Source organism: Falco rusticolus, chromosome 1 (assembly GCF_015220075.1).
Source record: "Falco rusticolus isolate bFalRus1 chromosome 1, bFalRus1.pri, whole genome shotgun sequence".
NCBI lineage: Eukaryota > Metazoa > Chordata > Aves > Falconiformes > Falconidae > Falco > Falco rusticolus.
The window spans coordinates 56,910,485-56,931,167 of NC_051187.1; the positions used below are offsets into that span (position 1 = coordinate 56,910,485).

Sequence of the window (20,683 nt, forward strand, 5' to 3'; positions counted from 1 at the left end):
AGAAAATATATGTGTTAAAGAAGAACCCAGTTATGCCCAAACTGGGAAAGACCTGCATGTCAGTAAAACAGACTGAACAACCACGTTTGATCAAAATTATTCTTTTCTTCTGGAAATCTCTTCTAGAACAAAAGGTCAAGGCAACAGGATTCATATGTAACAATCATACAAAATCTGCAAATATTATTATAGCCCTCCTACTGAATACTACAGATTGTGGAAAAATGCCATGAAATGTGATCACTCTTATCCTACGAAAATAACCCAATAAATGGTAATCTGACTTGTACATAGTACTGGTATCCTATACTTACTGCAGTGAAAGAGATTTGTCCTTTCATCTGCACACTTCACTCAACGTACAAATTCACAGCTACTAAAGTAGCTGGCCTTTCCAATCACATCATAACAGAAATACACAGAAGCAAAAGATGTAAAAATCACAGTAACACAGGTCACCTCATCGTAATGGAACATGGCAGTGAAGTCCTTACACTACATTTAGAAGGCAGCTTTATTGTGACGTGTCAGGACAAGGTAGAATATTTTATATTAAGTTCTATCAGTAGTTAATCTCAGAGAGGCTTAAAAGCACAACCAGGACACATTTTGATGCAGCACTTGCCATTCACCATCATGAAATATTATGCTACATCATTTTCAACTATCAATTAACTATATATAAAAATGCAGATAAATTCTGTTAAGTGTAGAAACTATGTCCTCCTTACAAGACAAACAGCATTATTCATTTTTAAGAAAAAGCACATCCCCTTTACATTTTGTGTTTTCTGAAGAAACACTGAAGTTTTCATGTGTTTTAAAAGCAATGCTATGATGACTAGTGCTTGGATTAGCAATGTATTTGAAAGTCTGGTTAGTTTATTAGTAACTATATATAGAAGTACCAGCTTCTCAAAAAACACAATAATTTTTTAAATCACAGCTACATACTTCCTTAAAATAACGATTTTGCAATTTTCCTTGCTAGCTGCTCTTATTAGTTAGTACTGTGGAGACATGGCCATGGGAAAAAGGAGTGAAATTTCCCAATGATGCTCCAGTTGCAGAATTTTTATTATTGATGATGTCATCCACAAAAAAACCCAGCATGACTCAGGCTTCAGATTGTGCCACCAACTGAAAAAGAATAAAACCAGACCTCTTTCTTTCCTTTGTTTACTCAGGAGGCAGGCCATGCTGCTGTGAAAGAGATAAGAGGGGAAAATCTGGCCCATTTTCTTTCTGTAAAGCAATTATGCTGGTCCAGACTCAAAAAGATTAAAGAGCTCTATTCCCCCCTTGTTTAGTTTAGCTCTCAAGAGAAAAGCTGCAGTTTGGAAGCCTAATGTGAGAATGCACAGGTCCCCATCCTGCCAATCTGCTGATTACGAATTCTGCAATAAGATTTACATGCTAAGAAGTGAGGCTTAACAGAATGTATGTGTACACACACACACCCCGGGCATGCCTGCTCTCTATATATAGAGCACGCTCGCTAGTAGCAGAAGAAATCTAGGGAAAAGCAGCAAATGGACTAAATGACAGCATTACACAACACTGATGCTTTCTGTGCCTGTTCAGAAGACTGACGTGCTTGCCAGATATTAAGAAATAATCACTATTATGCAAATCAGAACCCTTAGCTGGAGGGCAGGGATTTGCAGAAGGAGGAAAGGAGCATGCAATATTGCACATTAGCAATTGTACACTGATCTGAGAGTCTGAATGCTTCAAGAGGAAATACTGCTGCCAGTAATGCACTCCACACTCAACTAGCACCCCCTAGTACTGACATATAGCACTGTCTGCAAGCCAAAACATTTGCCATGATGATACTTGCTATCTAGGGACAAAAAGAATGAAATAAGTAATGCTGCAGCAGTCAGGGGAGAGACAGTCAAAACCAATGAAATGGAGACTTCATTATTAAAAACAAAAACAACAAAAAAACCCCACAACCAACCAAACAAAATCAAACCCAAACCATGACTCTTTCTTAGATATGCATGTAGTGACACAGGAAAAAAAATCTGATTTTAAACGCAACATGGAAGCTAGAATTGCAACAGATAAGGAGAAAGAACGTTCAGTAGAGTCAGACACTGCATAGCAGGCAAACACTACAAAACAGCAAGAATAGCAAAACCAAATATAGTAATTTAGCATGACTGATGCTTACACTAAGCTGGGTCTTTTCTAATCCTACAGCATCCTTTAGCGATGAAAGGAAGTGATGGTTCGTAGGACTCTGGAGCCCACCTTCTCCAACAAGACAGAAAGTAATAACACAGCTTTTCCTTGTACAATTTCTGCATCTTTCCAGTAAGTCATTTATGGACTCCTTGTAGATGGGGACAGCACTCTGTGCTTTAACAGTCACACTGTCTTTTGCAATGGTGCATACTGACTCCAAAGAACTCCAGGTGTGCACAATGACCTATCGAGCATATTGAGAGAGCACAAAGCTTAGAAGTCACATCCATGAAAACAATCCAGTATCCTATATTTCAGATTGCTCATTGCAAGAGGTGTTCTCCTGACACTACCACCTGATTTCCACCTAGCAAGAAACTCCACAAAGATCGAAACAGTGGATATGGCATAATAATTAGGTAATTATATAGACAGAACAATAAGTCAATTTCAAACAGTCTGAATCTGTTGCTGATCTTGATTCGGAAAGCTTTTTGTTTTCTCCAGGGTTCTTCAGAGAAGGGGGTTGCCAATTCCTTTCAAGGGAGTACTGAGAAATGGAATTAGTAAGTGACTAATTTGTTGACTCGTTTTCCTCCTCTCCCTGATTAAAAAAGAGTCAAACAAAGGATTTTCTTGAGATTGCTCAGTGTTACCTGATGTAACCCAACGGGATCATCTAGAGCTTCTCCTAGATTCTAACATCACCACTAAACAGAAACAAGCTGCGTCATCTTAAAAGGGATTATGGAAGTTATAATTAATATAGTAAAATGCATTCCCAGAGATCATGCATGCATACCATGGATGCACCCTTATGTTAAAAGAAAAAAAAAGAAAAAAGCATAATTTGGAAGATAGGCACTTAATGAGAACTACAGCATTCTATCTCTTCATAAATTTTAGGCTATTTTTGAACTTAACAGGGGTCTGCAGTCAAAACCAGATTTTAACTCCTTTCAAAAGTTTCAAATTTTCTTGAAGTGCGAAATACAGCACTCATCGGAACTACCCTAGTGCCAATGCTTCTCTGACACTATCAAACTGATTCAAACCTTTTACAGTATCTCAGACCAGAAAAAAAAAATCATTAAGTGCAGTCCTACTGTAAGAACTGACTATCCAGAAACTGCAACCATTGTCTATAATTCTATATTACTATATTATCTATAAATCTATATTATTTTCTATAATAATATATAATAGATCCTATAATAGGATCTATAGTATTTTCTATAATTTCTATATTACTATATATGTCACCTGATAAATCTGAAAATTCATGGCAGCCCCCCAGAGAGCAGTGAATTAGGAACTGACATACCATACTACTAGTTCTGAAATGACTAGTGAGTCATTCCAGGTCTCTAGGTCTATTTTTCCAGCCCTCCCAGCCTTTTCACATGGGATGCTCTTTATGTCAGGAACTGTATCTCATAGTGAAAAATAGCCCCTAAATTCATATGGGATCTGGTTACTTAACAGCAACAAAATGTAACAAACTGAAAAGCAAGACTGTGTTGTACAGGACAACTCTGCAGCCCAAACACCACCTAAGAAATCCTATCAGTTTCTATAGCATTACCAGAAAACACTTAAAGCATCAGTTGTGAAATGGTGACACTGCATAGGTGACCTTGCAATTCAAGTACACCTAGATATTCTGTTGATATTTCAAAAAATAATCTAGTTCTTTTCCCAGAACAGTGTAGTTTGAGTACTGATAAGCACTGGTTGCAATCCTTTTTTCCCCCCACTTAGTCAGTTCATATAGTCTAACACCAAGGGAACAGTTTTGTTAAGTAGTGAGGTACCATTTTCACACTGTTCTGTTTAACCATCAATTCCTTTAAGATTTAAACAGAATACTGGATTTCAGACCTACACCTACAAGCTAAAAGCAAAGCAATTCATTCCCTGTTCTGTGAAGCAGTATACACTACTATAATAAAGGATGGTGTTGCGCCTAAGAAGATTAAAGACAAGAATTGTACCTCATTGTGTTTGATCATGGACTTACTGAAGTTTGTCTAACAAAGATGTGCTCATTTTAGCTTCTCCCATTTTTGTGGGAGGGACATAAAACTGGCGAGAGAGGCATCACTTACCCTCAAACTCAGCTTGTGGTCCACATGAAGATCTGAGACACCATAAATGTACAACACACCTTTGTCTTCATAGGCCACAGGCAGCAGTGGTGCAAAGAAGTTCTGGGCAAAATAATGGAGCAGTTTCCACTTACCACCATACTCTGAAAAGGGTAAGAATGAAGAAAAATTCAGATTGAATCCAAGATTGCCTTGGCACACAATCACTTCCTGCGCTCTCTGGTCCTGCTATAGCAACACAATATCCCCCTCCACCCTTTTTCTCCTCTATCAGGTGCAGATAATGACTGAAGTTAAGAGACTTGTTTTCTTCCAGGCAAAGCTCTGCTCTGGAAGGGATTTGATGCTCTTTCAAGCTTTTCTTTGAGCTTTACCAAAAAGTCACATTTTGTAAGTGTTGGTCCTATCATTGCTATGCTGTTACTCAGTTAAAGAAAGCCTTAAAAACAAGTGACATTAACAAAACTGACATAATGTACCACACATTAAGCAAAAGCTGGAGCTTCTATGTTGTTGGGAATCCAGACAAACACACTGGCATTGGTGGCATTGCCACAAACTACCACCACTGTAAAGAGACAACAGAGTCTGACTTTCAGCACTCTCCTCCTCTTTTTCAGTCCTCATTCAGTTCTTCCTTAGAAGAACATCAAAGAGCAACAAAGACAAAAAACCCAAGTTCTCAAACTGAAGAGAACTCTGAGTTAGGCAAAATGAATTTCCCAAGATCTAGAGACAACGCTTACTTTGTGGGAGTTAGTACACACAACGCAGACGTATGCCAATCAGTCCACTTTGCCTCTTTAATGGAAAGCTGTACTTCATTACTTTTACCACTTTGAAAGCCTGCCATTAACAAACTGGAAAAGCCATCAAATGTTGTGTCCTCTCCAAAAAAGCAATTTTGCCAGATGCAACACTGCCACACAACCATTTTGAAAGAGAAACTGCTTCCATTTCTTTCTCTATTAACTTTCCATCTAGGACCCACTGTCAGCATTTTAACTCTGCCCTTGCTCAACCATTACCTAGTCATTGAAATGCCCCCCAAAAGAAGTAGCAAGTCAACTGGTTTCATTCTTGTTTCTGGTTCTGTTTTATACAACAGGTTTAAAGTCCGGGGATGCTGAAAAACATTTCCAGCAATATGATTTGTTATAAGTAATTACCTCTCTGTGTTATGGTGCTTATACGAAGCTCTTAGCACTTTCAAGCATCTCATAATTAAGGACCTCATGCAGAGTAATGTAGTCTTTAAAGGGTGTGTCTGTGGCTTTCGCAGGCAGACCTGAACATGCTCTGCCTGCACTCCACATAGACATGAATGAACATTGTGGAGAGCAAAGTGTCTTAGCTCCAGCGTAGCCCCTTGCACATCACCTTGTTTTCAGCAAGCTCACAACGAGCCAGCTTGGGAACAAAGAAAATCTATCTGCCTGGAAAACCCATACAACGTTCAACTGTGCTATGAGATCAGGCTGTTATCAACCAAACACCACCAGCACTTCAGTTAATAGCACTGAAGCAAACCAAAGAGATGAAGTGTGAAAGAAAACTTCAGTAGAGGCTGCTGCATCTGCTTCAAAGCAGACAGGCTGTTAATAAACTGATGAACATTCACAGTATATTGGCGCTGTTCAGTATATAGAATCATAGAGTCCTTTAGGCTGGAAAAGACCTTTGAGATCATAAAGTCCAACCTTTAACCTAGCACTGCCTAGTCCACCACTAAATCATGTCCCTAAATGCCACACCTACACAGTTTTCAAATACCTCAAGGGATGGTGACCCAAACACTTCCCTGGGCAGCCTGTCCCAATGCTTGACAACCCATTCAGTGAAGAAACTTTTCTTAACATCCAACCTAAGCCTCCCCTGGCACAACTTGAGGCCATTTCCTCTTGTCCTATCACTTGTTACTTGGGAGAAGACACCGACACCCACCTTGCTACAACCTCCTTTCAGGTAGTTGTAGAGAGCAATAAGGTCTCCCCTGAGCCTCCTTTTCTCCAGGCTAAACCACCCCAGTTCCCTCAGCTGCTCCTCATAAGACTTGTGCTCCAGACCCTGCACCAGCTCCGTTGCCCTTCCCTGGACACGCTGCAGCACCTCAGTGTCCCTCTTGCAGTGAGGGGCCCAAAACTGAACACAGGATTTGAGGTGTGGCCTCACCAGTGCTGAGTACAGGGGGACAATCACTTCCCTTGCCCTGCTGGCCACACTGACACAAGCCAGGATGCTGTTGGCCAACTTGGCCACCTGGGCACACGGCTGGCTCATGTTCAGCCGGCTGTCAGCCAGCACCCCCAGGTCCTTTTCCCCCAGGCAGCTTTCCAGCCGCTCTGCCCCAAGCCTGTAGCCTTGTGTGGGGTTGGTGTGACCCAAGTGCATGACCTGGAACTTCTTGTTGAACCAGTTGGCTTCAGCCCATCGATCCAGCAGTCCAGATCCCCCTGTAAAGCCTTCCTACCCTCAAGCAGATCAACACTCCTGCCCAGCTTGGTGTCATCTGCAAACTTACTGAGGGTGCCCTCCATGTCCTCATCCAGATCATTGATAAAGATATTCAGCAGGACTGGCCCCAGTACTGAGCCCTGGGGAACACCAGCTGTGATCGGCCAACAGCTGGGTGTAACTCCATTCACCACCACTCTTTGGGCCCAGCCATCCAGCCAGTTTTTTACCCAGCGTAAAGTACCCCTGTCCAAGCCAAGAGCAGCCAGTTTCTCCAGGAGAATGCTGGGGGAAATGGTGTCCAAGGCTTTACTAAGGCCCAGGTAGACAACATCCACAGGCTTTCCCTCACCTACTGAGCAGGTCACCTTGTCATAGAAGGAGATCAGGTTAGTCAAGCAGGACCTGCCTTTCATAAACCCGTGCTGGCTGGGCCTGATCACCTAAAGATATGAACAAAGCCATGTTCTTGCATTCCAAGGACAACTCCTGGCAGAAAATGTTGGTGGTCTAAAGGACAATCCCACCCAAAACAGAAAGTGCTAACAAATTACTTTTTAGCATCATGACACTTGAGAAGATGAGAGATTTGGATTGGCGATGGATTATCTGAAAGAAGAGTAAACTGTGCGGCAGCATCTGATCTAAAAAATACAAGCAATGGGCCTTGTACGAGACATGGGCACTAAGCCTAACCTAGGCCTTGGGAGGGGTTGAGCTCTCTGAAGCCCTCAGGACTGCCACAACAAGACTCCCAGGGAACTCAATTGCCAGGGCAATAGATGCTGCTCACTGCAGGACCCCGACAGAGCCCACCACAAGCTCAGACAAGCTCATCCAGCATGGGCTGAGGTTTCAATGCCTGCTGATGTATTAAATTTTTGCCACAGCTTAATTTACATGATGAAAATCTAGGCTTCAACTGTCTTCAATACAAAAATGAATAATGCAATTGTTGTAGAGCAGTTTCTGTTACTTGGCATAATAAAAAATCCCATTTTTCTCCAAATGTGTCCTACTCTCAGTTTCTGCTGTGCCTTGATTTTCAACTGGATTATGTAACCACATTGCAGTGGTCACTAGAAGGAAAGAGAGGTTTGCTACCTAGACAGCAGATACAGAGATCCCCAAGAAACCCGTACAGTGGAGAAAACAACTCAGACTAAACTTGGCATTAGACTTCCGCAGGGAAACACAAACAAAAAAAACTCAACCAACAAACAAAAGCAAACAAGCCACACACTTAGAAGTTTGTACCATTTCAAAGTTCATTCTAGGGTTCAACTACTACACCTATTGTTTTGGGATGTCTGAAAACATTACTAGTCTGCTTATCTCAGATCAGCTTTTTAAGGTTGATATTTCATTTCCCTAAAAACCTAGAGCCACTTTGAAGAACCAAAGCTCAACTGCTGGAGCAGTTTCACACAGGAAGGGTCTTCCAAAGATAACTTTTCCAGGAACAGAACCTTAGTAATACAATTGTCAAAGTAACTTCAAACAGCACAGAAAACTGAAATTCATTGAAAAAAAAAAAGCCACATTCTTCAGCTCATCTGTTGTCTTGATTTCCTAAAGAGTCACGTTTCTTCATTTAAAAATAGGCAAGCTGCATATAAAATACTCCCCCTGCCCCAAAAATGGACGTAAGAAATCTGTCGACCAGGTAGGTATGTGAGAAATCTCTGGGCTTAAATTTTCATGTTACAGACATGCATGCCCAAAGGCAAGTCAAAAGTTATTTAAAACAGCCCTGAGGTGGCTCTCTCCTCCTCCCCCCACATTTAAATGAATTCTTAAAGAAATCCAAGTTCCCCAGTTGTTTCCTGATAATAACACGGGGTCTGCACTCTCTGCAGTATCAAGCTTCAGAACAGGAATCTAAAATCAGGTTTGTAAGGAGATCCCAGTACCCTTTCTTCTGACTCTTCCCTGAAGCCTTCTAAACTGATAGCAGGAGTGAGAACAAACATCTCTCCCTGTAATGGATTTTAAATTAATCACTTCACACCATTAAATGCAACCTGAGAAACATGCTGCTAGTTCTTTCCACACCTCAGTCTCAGGAATTCAGATCTGTTTTTCTCCATAATAGCCTGTAGTTTCAGCTCACCAGGGGCTCTAAATATTGAACCTGCAATGAAAGCCAGTTATCTGTTCAAGGGAATCTCATGACAACCAAGTTGAGCACCTCAAGGTGACACCTGTGTGGGAGGGAGTTAAACTGCCATGTCTATCACAGTGCTGTTCACCAAAACACACTGCATAGATGCTAAAGCATTCATCATGGCACGACCGGCTCAACCAGGCACTAACAATCAAACCCCAGTTGTGGTAAAAGCTGTTTAGTTATGAACTGAAGGCAAAAGTACTATGATGGGAGTACTGTGCTGTGTTTTCATTCAATCCCAAGCAAACACCTTAAAGGTAAATTGAAAGGAGAAACTTTTGCTACCTTCTCCCCTCCACACTACATGAGGAAACACTTTGCTGTGTATGGGAAATTAGGTAAGCCCCTCCATGGCGAGCTGTGAAACAACACAGTTAAATAAGAAGTACTCACTGGTGATACTACTGTGCCATCTAACAAGATGCAGAAACGTGTTTTTGAAGTGCAAATAAAACTAATTTCTCTGAAGTTTTGCATAATTTCTTCCATTAGCATTTCAAAAATCCTTCTACCACACTGCCTAATTAAATGAATATTAAACCTTTCCTCATTCCACTGAGGGAACAGAACAAAACAAAGGGACAGCTGTATCTCTGCTGAGTTTCTGTTCTGTAAACTAACTTCAACAACATATGAATAATTCAGGTATTTGATGTATTTTCTACAATGACGTCAGCTCTGTACTTAAAAATACATTTATGGTCTCCATGATCACTTCATCTATCAATACACTTGTCTTTACAAAGAGACATTTTTCCAAGCATCTTTTTCTCTTGAGGCACTTAAAGCCTAAGAGCATCAGCCATTGCTAGAAACATAAAAATGAACATTGGGATATTCTATTTTCTAATACAAGTCTAGAAAGTCCAGAGAGATGGCCATTATAGTTGGACGGTTGCCTTAACATTTAAATAAAATAGCCTGTTTCTTCTACTGGTTTGTTTTCCTTTGCTGATTGCAGTTACTTCGCTTGGATGAATAATAGGGAAAAAAAGAAAAAATAACAAAAATAAAAAGGGAGAGGGAAAAATATCTCCCTGAGAAAGAAGGGGAGGATGGGGGAGGGTTAATATTTTTTTAAAGCAAGGCCAAAAGGCATTTTGTTCTAAGGACAGATTGAGAACTTCACACTAACTCTTAGCATTTTCTAGTTCACTCGTATATCTTCACACAGGATATTTTTAAATAAGGATTTTCAAAAACACAATATGTGAGAAATAACTAAAATTGAAAGACAATCTACCCAAGTTCTATAGAGCTGCCACAGAACAGCTTCTCCATTTCAAAATTACTTCTAAACAAAATTTTCAGAACGTGAAACACAGCCACATCCCTCATACCACACATTCCTCCCCTATTTCTTGCTGCCTAAGTGACCTATCTCTTTGTATTTCTGACTACTCCATTTTTGTGTTCTAAAAGGAAAAAAAGATAAATATGTAAGAAGGTATCGTGCATAAATAGCATATTAGCAGAATAATTTAGTCACAAAGAGTGATTCACCTCACCTGACACTGTTAGACACCAAATCTCAGCTAGTCATCTTCTATAAAGAGCTTCTCAGAAGCTATGCTGGGCAAGAGCTATCATAGGAACTTCCATGAAAATCAAGTTCAGCATGGAGAAGATAATTCATCCCACTTATTAGGCAGCTAAGGACATGATGAATCACACTCTGGAGATAACCATCTATCCCTTAACTGACTACAGAAGAAATCTAGATGCCTAGCCCTGACATACTAAATCCCATCCTGCTCAGAACAGGATCACAGTTCTGTACTTTTTTTGACAGCACACTACTGCCTGCTGAAGCGAGAGGTTTTGATCATTTTACCATGAGGGGCAGGAGGAGCAAAATCAACCAGACTTGCTGAGATTATGGAAAGTATAATTATACACAGGTGTTCCTTCTCACCCTCCTATCCCACTAGCTCCCTCCCTGTCCATTCTCACTCAGGGTGGCTGGGTACATACATGCATCTCTACAGCTGAGACAATAAATATAATCAGAGATTTCTAGGACAGACCCTTTTGGAAACAGAATTTTTTAGCAGTCTCCAATTTTAAAATAATTGATCTTTCTAAATTTAAAAGAATGCAAAATTTCTCTGGAAAAAACTAGATGATGTATCACAGACAGTTTCAGAAAGATCCAGTTCTACATAAGAAAAACAAGGGTAGCTGAAAGTTTACCTCACAAGGGGGTTGTGCCCTCAGTCTTAACCATCACTTCCCTAACTGGCAACCTTGTCTGGCTTGATTGATATTATTTCTTTGGGAGAAATGAGAATACTGCTTAAACAAAAAAATGTATTTTTAAGAAATTGGGAGTTACATAAGATTTTAACTTCTCTAAATTAAACCTTGCTAAAACAAGGGTAAGAGTTGGTGGCTGCTAAATCTGAACTTAAACAGCAACACTTCCATAGGAAAAGAATTGCTTTACTCTTTATCCTCTTCCACTTTCACGAACTATTAGAATGATCCTGAAAAACTTTTCTGGAAAGCATTTCTAAAGGATGGACAGAAACATGTTCAAAGTTTGCAGTTCCCCGAGAGAACAGAGCCATACTTCTTATTCTGATACTTCCAGATGAGGAAAACAAAACAAGACAGACAGTTGATGCTTTTTACCAGACGGTCACAAAACTTACCCAAGGAAGCCCATGAAGGTGCCTGCCAAATGTCATTAAGTTGCCAGTACAGAGCTCCCATCGTGTGTCCTTCTCCCTTGATTATTTCACTTTGACTAAAACGATAGAATTCAGTTTCTGTCTTCATACACTGAGCCTGCATCACCTTGGCCAACAAACACATAAAAAAAATAATTTTGGTGTACTGTATTTTGCATTTTACTTTACTTTCAAAGCATGTTTGTATATATTAACATACAACACAGACTCCACAGCAATGGCACATAACTTTAAACTTGAGTCTTCAAGGGTATACACCTACAGTGCAGCAGACCTCTGCTTGAAGGTCTATTCCTAGCAGTTCCCAACAGCTTTACAAGCAGTATCTTTAGAGAAAATCTGGAAGGGCTACTTTCTGCCATCTATCCAGTGAAGATCCCTGGGCAACAGGGTCTTTGACAAGCAAATGAAAGACAAGGGAAGGAAAAATTTAAAATAAATATTTTTTTTTTATTAATGTAAATAAAAAGCCCAAGAGTTGCAAAATTACGTTAAGTTATACTATCTCCATTATACACTACCATGATGTCCACATCCCTATACTCTGAACTTATAACACACATTCCCAGCATACACTCAAAATTGTGCACCAAAAGAGCAACCTTTTTTCACCTGCACTCCCACTTCTTCTCTCCTTCCCCGCCTTGCCTTTAAAGAACACTTTTCAGAATTTTTCACTGGCCAAGTTCTCAACAGAAACCAAACAGCCTGTCATTTTCTTCACAAAATATACTACTAGGCAGAGGAAGTATTAAAAGAAAGTCTCAAAATAAAGGAAAAAAGTTATTCTTTAGGACAGCTCAAAAGGTAAGGATAACACTTCTAGTTAGCCATTAAAGCCAAGTTTACTCTCCTGTCTTTTTTGCTATTCTTATTTTGGTAGTCTTGAATTGTTTAACCTGTCAATAAAGCCCTGACAGACTTAACACTGCAGAAACTCTCACGGCCTTCTGAGTCAGGACCTCACTGTGCAAGTTTTACCCATTTTCAATTTCACAGCATCTATCTTTGTTCTCTTATCACCAGTGCCTAATGTTCTCCAGCTGTTTTGGTTTTATATAAAACTTGCTGATAGCAGCTCTCAAACGTTAAAAACTTAGTGAATGTGCAATTATTGCCATCAAGAGCGTTTCTGAAATTCTTGGAACATAAAAAAAGTAACATCACTTTAAGCTTGTCTAATAGCATTAAAAAGTTACTTAACATCACTTAAAAGTCACATAAAAATCACAAAGAAAGAAACAGGCATGAGGTAAACTACTGTGGATGAAGAGCAAAATATAACCTACTGATTTGAAAAAAAAAAACCACCAAGAAAATAGATTATCTAAAATATCAATGTCTGAGTTCATAACAACATAAAAGCTACCAATAATCTCATTCATAAAGAACTGCATTCTGTAGTAACATTCTTTTTCAAAAGCTCATGTATTCCTTGTGGCAAAAATCAAAGCAGTAAGCCTACAGCGGCCACATGAAGAGCAAAACCATACCCAGCCTGGAAGAGGGAGTAACAGGGTAGCACCAGGAATAATCCACCTACCAAGGAAGGCGAGCACATCTCTGACCCCCAGCCAGCTTCAGGAGTGGGCCCAGGCGGGGGCAGGGAGCACACACAGCCAGAGTTTCTCGCAATTGAGCCACTTTCTGGGAAATTCCCTGAGAAGTATTCCAGCCTTTCTATGACGAAAATTGCAGTCTCTCTCCAATAAATGAGACACAAGCTATTTCCAAATTAAGCTGGACTCTCCAATGCTTCAGCGTAGAAACTTTCTGTAACTGAACATTACCTAATAGAACAGGCCCAGTTTTAACCACTGAAGTACCTAACGGAACAAGTACTGACAGCTACTTATATTGAAGACATCACTGTTACCTGAGTGAGGTAAATCGTATCTTTGAACTTCTTTATGGGATCTGTGCTCTGGGGAAGCTTGAAATGACGCTCAAGCTGTTGAAGCATCTGATCATTGCCATTTTCATGGTGTTGTCGATGGAGAGAAAAATTGCTTGTATAGGACCAGTCCTCAGCGGAGGAAACCTTTTAAAAAACACAAAAGTAAGAGATCAGAATAAAAAGGCAAAATGTGCATTTAATGACTGACATGATATTCAGGGAAGGATATCCATTACAGCCTGCTGACATAATCCAAAATCTTTAAAATTGGTAGTGTATTTCTATACAGGCAGTCATGCAAGGATTTTGAATCAGTAACACCCTTTGCTTATACTACTCGTACAAATAAATGAAAACGGACGTTAGTGCTGAACCCAGAAGAGAAACTTTTGGTTCAATGGAATTGAACTTATTTGTTGTAAGGTTCAGTTTAGCCAAGGGACTTCAGAGGTTTGCTTGCATTCCTAGTAATCAGAAACATCTTACATTAAGATGGAAGAATGTACTCTAGTCAAACACATTCAGGTATAAAAGTTATAGAAGTTAGTATGGCTATAAAGTCTAATATTGTGTACATTTTCAAACCCTGCCTCTGAAAACAAATGATCATGAAATATTTTTTTTCAGCTAAGGACAACAATGCAGCATAGATCATATAGTTATTATTGTCAAGCTTTCATTGTAATTACAATCTCTATAAAATCTTCTTTATTTAAATTTGTTCCTTTTTAGGCCGAATAATTTTCATTTTTATCAGTATGGATGAACGTACTGATTATGTCTCAGATAATATACTTTGCCCAGCAAACTGAAAGGAACATTCTGAACTCCTTTTAGCTGCATGCATGAGTCTCAACACAATATTCATCTCTCTGAACAAATGGACAAACAGCATGATACGTCTGTGCTCCAAGTGGATAAATAAGATAGAATATACAATATCTAAATGTAATAGGAGGCAAACCCAAATCCTCTTACTTGCAATGCATAAAGAAAAAAATATTTAAGAAACTGGTAAAAATTATAAAAATCAATACATTTTAGAATTCGGCACAATTCAGCATTTGTAATGTTTCTTCTGCTTCTAACTCATATCCTTAGACACAACAAAATGAAATGCTGATGTTAGGTAATCATTACTAAGCTATATATTAAATAGAATTACTACTAAAACTCATAGTCTCGTAACAATTTTCCTCTTGCAACATCAAGGTAAATATATTGAACACTGAGGAGGGAAACAGTCCTGTCTCACACCCTCCCTCCACAGCAGCACACACCTCTGTCCCACCTGTGCCATACTGCACCTAACAACGTATTATCCCAACTACAGTTTTGATGCTGTAGTTTGTTGAGAGGACACTCACTGCCCTCATTAAATGAGAACAGAGGGGACACTAAGGTGTGGAAGCCCAGCCTTACCTTTTCGATTGTACTGAAGGAAGGCCAGGACTGAAATCCATATTCTGAAGCAAAACGAGTTTTAGGATACACTGTCCAGTTCCAGCAGTCATTGCTGTAGTCATAAAAGTGAGTGTCACCATAATGGGTATCATAAGGATTCTGGGAGATCCAGCCTTCTTTAACTGACTCCAAGCCATTGGTGGGACTGGATGCAATAAAAGGACGACTCTTATCTTCCTGGGATTTTAAAACAAAACAGAACAAAACCACAACACCCTCACAAAGTGATCGGCTTTTATCATCTGAATACATACACCACATTCTGAAAAGGGGGAGGTGGGGCAGGGAGAACATGACTTTTCCAAATCTATGAGTCACTGCCTAGGAAACTTTCCCCTTTGTGTCCTGACATCCATCATCTTTACTTGCTTAATTAGCTTCTTATTTATGTTCTTGGAGGACAGCTGGGCATGATATTGCTTGCTCTGCTGTTAAGGGATTCTCTCCTCACATCAAGAGGTTTCCTATCTTTATATGCTTCTAAATTCTTAATGAAAGCTATTTGAAGCGTGCCTCGTGAAAAATAAACTCAAGGAACATTAATATTTGAGTACTGTGACTTCTTTATGGAAAATCATTACTTTTGCAGTGTTTTTGCAGGAACAAGGCCATGATTTTCCCCTTTTGTACTAAATAGTCACCTAGATTTAGTCTGAACAAAGCCAAGGTATTCTGCTACTGATGCTTGCATGGTAACATTGCAGGTTATTGTCATTTTGGCTGGCTCTGCACGTTAAGATAGATGAGACTATAAGAAGGATTACATTTCAAATTGTTCAGAGCTGCCTTTATAGCCTTGTTAGATTTAGTATACTAAAACTTTTAGCAGTACCCTACAAAGTACTAAAGGAATCTTTTTGCAGGTATAATTAATTTAACACCCTACTCGTAGTAAGATAGAGGCCCACGTTAGTTACCAGTCACAAGTTACAGCAACTGGCTCCAATACAGCAAAGCACTTAGCTATGTGCTTCATTTTAAGAAACAGTCTCAATCCCTCATCTTTTTCTTTTCATCTTTTTTTTTACATGAGTAATTAATAATTAATTGAAACAATTTACTACAGGATATCCTGGATTCCCTGAAGTCTTTAGCTGAAACTTAGAAGTCTTTTAAAGTTATATAATCCGGTACTGCTAGTAGTTACAGATTTCTTCAGCTGGCTTGTATTATACAGGACCTGAAATTATTTCATTGTGTGGTTCCTTCTGGCACTCAAAACAGTTATTCTATGGCTTTAAAATAAAAGAGGGGTCTGTCTTGGACAGCAACACTACATACGTGAACTGTAACTAAAAAATAGCATCAAGCTAGAACACCTCGCTTTGCTGCACGTGCATTGGCCATCTAACTCCTGTAGCTAATCACAGAAACACCACAGTATACCTTTACAAACAACTCAGCTGTAAAAAGGCTGCTTAGGCCAAAAATCTTAAGTCACAATACTGGAATAGCACACTGAAGAAATAACATCTCTATGAATTCATTCAACTGCTGTTAAAAGGCCTGAGGATTCTTAAATCCTTCTTACAGTATCCTTCAACAAAATCAGAATAAAGGATATCTGATCATCTAGATCGATTAATTAAGAGGCAAGTTGATTTTTGTCCACTGAAAGTTAAGGCATTTGTGGAGGTATTAAAAATAGGAAGGAAAAAAGAAGCAAGATCCACTACCTTTTCAGGTCTTCCTTTACATATCACAAAGTGTAAAAGATGTAAGTAATTTTTTTAGTTTTATCCTACTTTAAGGATAATCCTTGAGTTTAGAGTTGTTTACAAGAGCCTGGAAAGTTCTATTCCTCAATAACGTGCTGTTTTTCATTTCCCAAAAGGATTAACAAACAAACAAACAAAAAAGCAAAAAAGTAATCCCAAGTCACTCAAACTGCAAACTTTAAACCATTTTGCCAAGCCCTGTCCCCTACAGTATTTTGAGATCACTTACAGTAAGAACTATTTCTCGGATGTTCTTCACATAAAGCATCACATAGTCTTTGATATAGACTTCTTTGTCAGCATAAGGTATAGAGAACCAGTTGCTTGCGATTGCTGCTTCATTTTCATTGTTACCACTCCACAAAATAATCGATGGATGGGATTTTAAACGTCTTACCTGAAATACAATTTACAGATTCAGAAATTAAGCAAAATTGCTTCTCTTTTTATTTAAAACAAAAAAACAAACAACAACAAAAAAAACCCCATTTTATTACTACTGGAATTACAAGTCCACATGCATATTACATACGCTGAGCCTACAATTCTTGCTTTTATCTGCACTGTTCACTATTTCCTTAGCTCTCCACGAGGCTCAAACTTCTGTAATAGACACCTACAGAGGGGTAAATTTTTAATATGCTTACATATATGCACACATGCACCTCCATACTCATCTACTCAGCCATATGTGAAGGGTAAATTCTGTGCTAAAGTACATTGCAATCATTAGACCTCACTCTCAGTGAATGCTCTTAAACATCCCTGAAAAAAAAGCAGTTTGGACATGAGGAAGGCCTGTACCTCTTCTTGACTTACTACTCCTGCGAGTAAGTTAAAGATGATTTAGTGAGGTTACATTTTGTGTCTGCTACATAAAGGTACACTAACAAACACTTCCAAATAAGCATTTTGGGAAAGCTAACTTTTACAGTCAGTCAATCAAAAATAGATAATGGGAAATAGAGATTTGACACACAGACAAAATACCTGATGAGAAACTTCTGCTCTTATGGATTCTAAATAATTCTTGTCAGTTGGATATAGCGCGCATGCAAACATAAAATCCTGCCAAATCTACAGGGAAAAGGAAATAAAATAATAATAAAAATTGTTAGCAAATCATTTTACATACTTCAAAAATACATCGTTATTAAGATGCACAATCTTTTGCTCAAAAAGAAGTTATTTATCTCAAAGAGAATTAAACAGAAATTTTCTATTCGTGATTCTTGGAAAGTACCATCAACACAGTAACAAACTCCATGGGGTTCAGTCTGTCCATGTTCCACTGTGGTTTTCCTCAATATCAGAGTTACAGAATATTCACTTTTAGGAATCAGATACTGACAGCCTTCATTGATGAGTGGAATATTACTCAGTAGATGGAGTTCAGTAAGTTTCAGTGAAATAATTAGAACCCATGCACTGCTCAAACGTGAAGATGGGGCAATCTCCACCTGAATGGAACAATTTTCTGTTTACTACTTTGCAGGTGTAACACTAAAACCCCATTACTTATTAAAAAGAAACAGTAACTCTTCTGATGTGGTTGATGTGGTATCAAGCACACTTAACAGATGTGCAAGTGTACTTGTTAACAAAATGCTTCCATACCAAATGCGAAAACTGGTCTTAAAAAGGGCAAATTTTACCCAGTAAGGGGGGCAGAAACAAACTAGATCCTCTAACAACACAGTGATCTTTCTCTTCAAAGAAAGAACAAGTAGGTACCACTAAAGAACAGCAAGCCTTTCAATTCAACAATGAACTCCCTTTGTACCTTGAAGAAGAACTACAAAAACTAGAAAGGAAGAAGCTTAATGAGATGGGCAAGATAACTTTCTTTACCTGTTCTGTTTTCTAAATTGCTGTAATTTTGAGACTCCTGATAGTCTGTCTCAAATGTTAACGGAAAGATCTGTTGAAGGAGCACATTAACCCAATGGAGTCTGTAGGAGACTACGCTTTTCTGAATACCATACTACCTAAGCAGTAGGAAAAGCCAGACCAGCTCCTCGTACAACTGCATTTTCCTTGCAGCAAGAACATGCTTTTCCATTACTCTTTCCAGTGTATATTCCCTAAGAAGACTGAAGAAAGGGAACAGGACAGTGGGAAGTAATGGATCCATTAATTGTTACACTCCTAGCACTGTAAAAAAAAAAGCAAAGCTATTGCTGAAGAATCACTCAGAATCCATCAGTGACTGTGTATCGTCAAAATTCTCTACTGAAATAAACTTTCTCTTGCTATTTCTCTCAGTGACCTATCACCATTTTTCCTTAAGCACAGCTTGACTAATGCACTTTTAAGCCTTTGCAAGACGATCAGAAGAAACAAAACCAAAATGTCCAGACCTACCCCCTCCAGAATAAAGATCTGATTTTCCGCACCTACTTGCTATTTTGGCTGCTAAATAAGATCTAAATCTTGCATTGAGCACTGTCCAGACACAGATCTAAGTGGCCTACTTAGTTGCCTAGTGTCAAAAATGAAAGAACTGTTACATGCTCAGAAGCCCTGAAAATCAGGGCACTCATTCAGAGGACTAAAATAGATGTCACATTTTATTTTTTTCAAGCACACATAGCAGAAGGCAGCAAGATACCATATCTGTTTCCCTGCTTTTTCTGCTGTAGCATAAGACCATACACACTTCTTGGCATTTGGCATTCTACTTATTAAAAAGAAACAGTAACTTGTAAGAAACAGTAACACAGGTGCAACTTGGGGTTCACTCATCTAGTCACTATTTCATCAAAACTTACTAGCGTGTGCCCCCAAACTCATAAAATCAAAGGTGCTCATATAGGATTATCAGTGTTTACGCAGCAAGTGTTCCCCTTACAGCTACATTTATACTCAATTATAGCTTGTTCAAAATGTCCCTTTGGATAAGGTCATCCATGCTTGGCTTCAGGCCAAGTGAAATATTTTTGTTTAAAAAGTTTGAACCAAAAGAACTCCAAACCTTTTCAGCTATTCCTATAAAGGAGAAAATACTTTTAAAATAAACAAAACCCATTTCCACAGCAGAGAAAAGCATGACTACCACCTTCTGTGTTTTGATAACTCAGAGGTGGCTGAAAGAACAAAACTCAAATACAGCAGGCCTTAAACCCCCATTGAGGTCAGATGGCAAGGTCTTTGCTCTCAGTCTGGGGCATATGCTCAGGCACTCAGATTCTTCAGCAGGGCTAAGCCCTAAACACAGTTACAGGGCTCCACAGTCTGAGTGCTGTGGAAAAAATATTATTTGATCTTGTGAAACAAAAAAATAACCCATGCACTACGTGACTATCTGCTCACAACTATTTGACTGAGTGCTGCAAGTCCCTGTTGATACCTACAGTACACAAAAGTTCTTCTATCATGCTCATCATTACAGTGTAAAACCTTCCTACATTGACATCACTAGTACCAGTCCCTCAGCTGTTCATTTCTTCCCTCATTCTTTCCCAAGGGATTAGGAAACATAGAACTGGGAAAGAGGTACAGTATATAAAGATGAGAGTTTTGGTCTGAAAAGAGCTAGAAGGCAGAAAGTTAAAGCCACAGACATGTTGCTCTGATTTTGGGACATGTAAAAGAGGTGGAGGGGAAAGACAGTAGGGAGAAAAGGAAGGGGAGATGAAGGGGAGATTCTGGGCTAGGAAGGGAAGTGGGGATGACTGAAGAACAGAGTTGTAGCCTTCATTACAAGAGAAAATGCAAGCTGAGGTTCTAATAAAAAGTCTCCAAAGTATCACTTCCAGTTTCAACAGACAGCCTCAGTAATCAGGAACCATTCAAATAAAAAAAGAAATCAAACATAAAATAATAATAAAAAATCCAGTTGATCTGACTTCCCAGGTTGGTACTCCACCATGTCCTTTGGAAAGATGGCTAGAATTTAGGTATTAATTCCCTAATTTTGTTCATTTAGAGTAAAATTTCGTTCACAAGTTCATCAGTTTTTAAGTAAGCGTTCTGTGTTTATT

At 39.0% G+C, this 20,683-nt stretch overlaps 1 protein-coding gene across 3 annotated transcripts in view; it reads right to left on the reverse strand.

The window, feature by feature from the left end:
* MANBA (mannosidase beta) overlaps positions 1–20,683 on the reverse strand; it is a 67,074-nt gene that overhangs the window by 10,239 nt on the left and 36,152 nt on the right. For 2 of the 3 annotated variants that reach the window (XM_037380193.1, XM_037380212.1), the window contains exons 10-16: positions 17,691–17,777; positions 16,930–17,097; positions 14,941–15,159; positions 13,498–13,662; positions 11,583–11,727; positions 4,305–4,447; positions 2,183–2,440 (exon numbers count right to left, since the gene is read on the reverse strand). In XM_037380193.1, coding sequence (XP_037236090.1) covers positions 2,183–2,440; positions 4,305–4,447; positions 11,583–11,727; positions 13,498–13,662; positions 14,941–15,159; positions 16,930–17,097; positions 17,691–17,777 — 1,185 coding nt within the window. The remainder of the gene's footprint in view (positions 1–2,182; positions 2,441–4,304; positions 4,448–11,582; positions 11,728–13,497; positions 13,663–14,940; positions 15,160–16,929; positions 17,098–17,690; positions 17,778–20,683) is intronic. The other variant, XM_037380203.1, reaches the window with a different exon arrangement.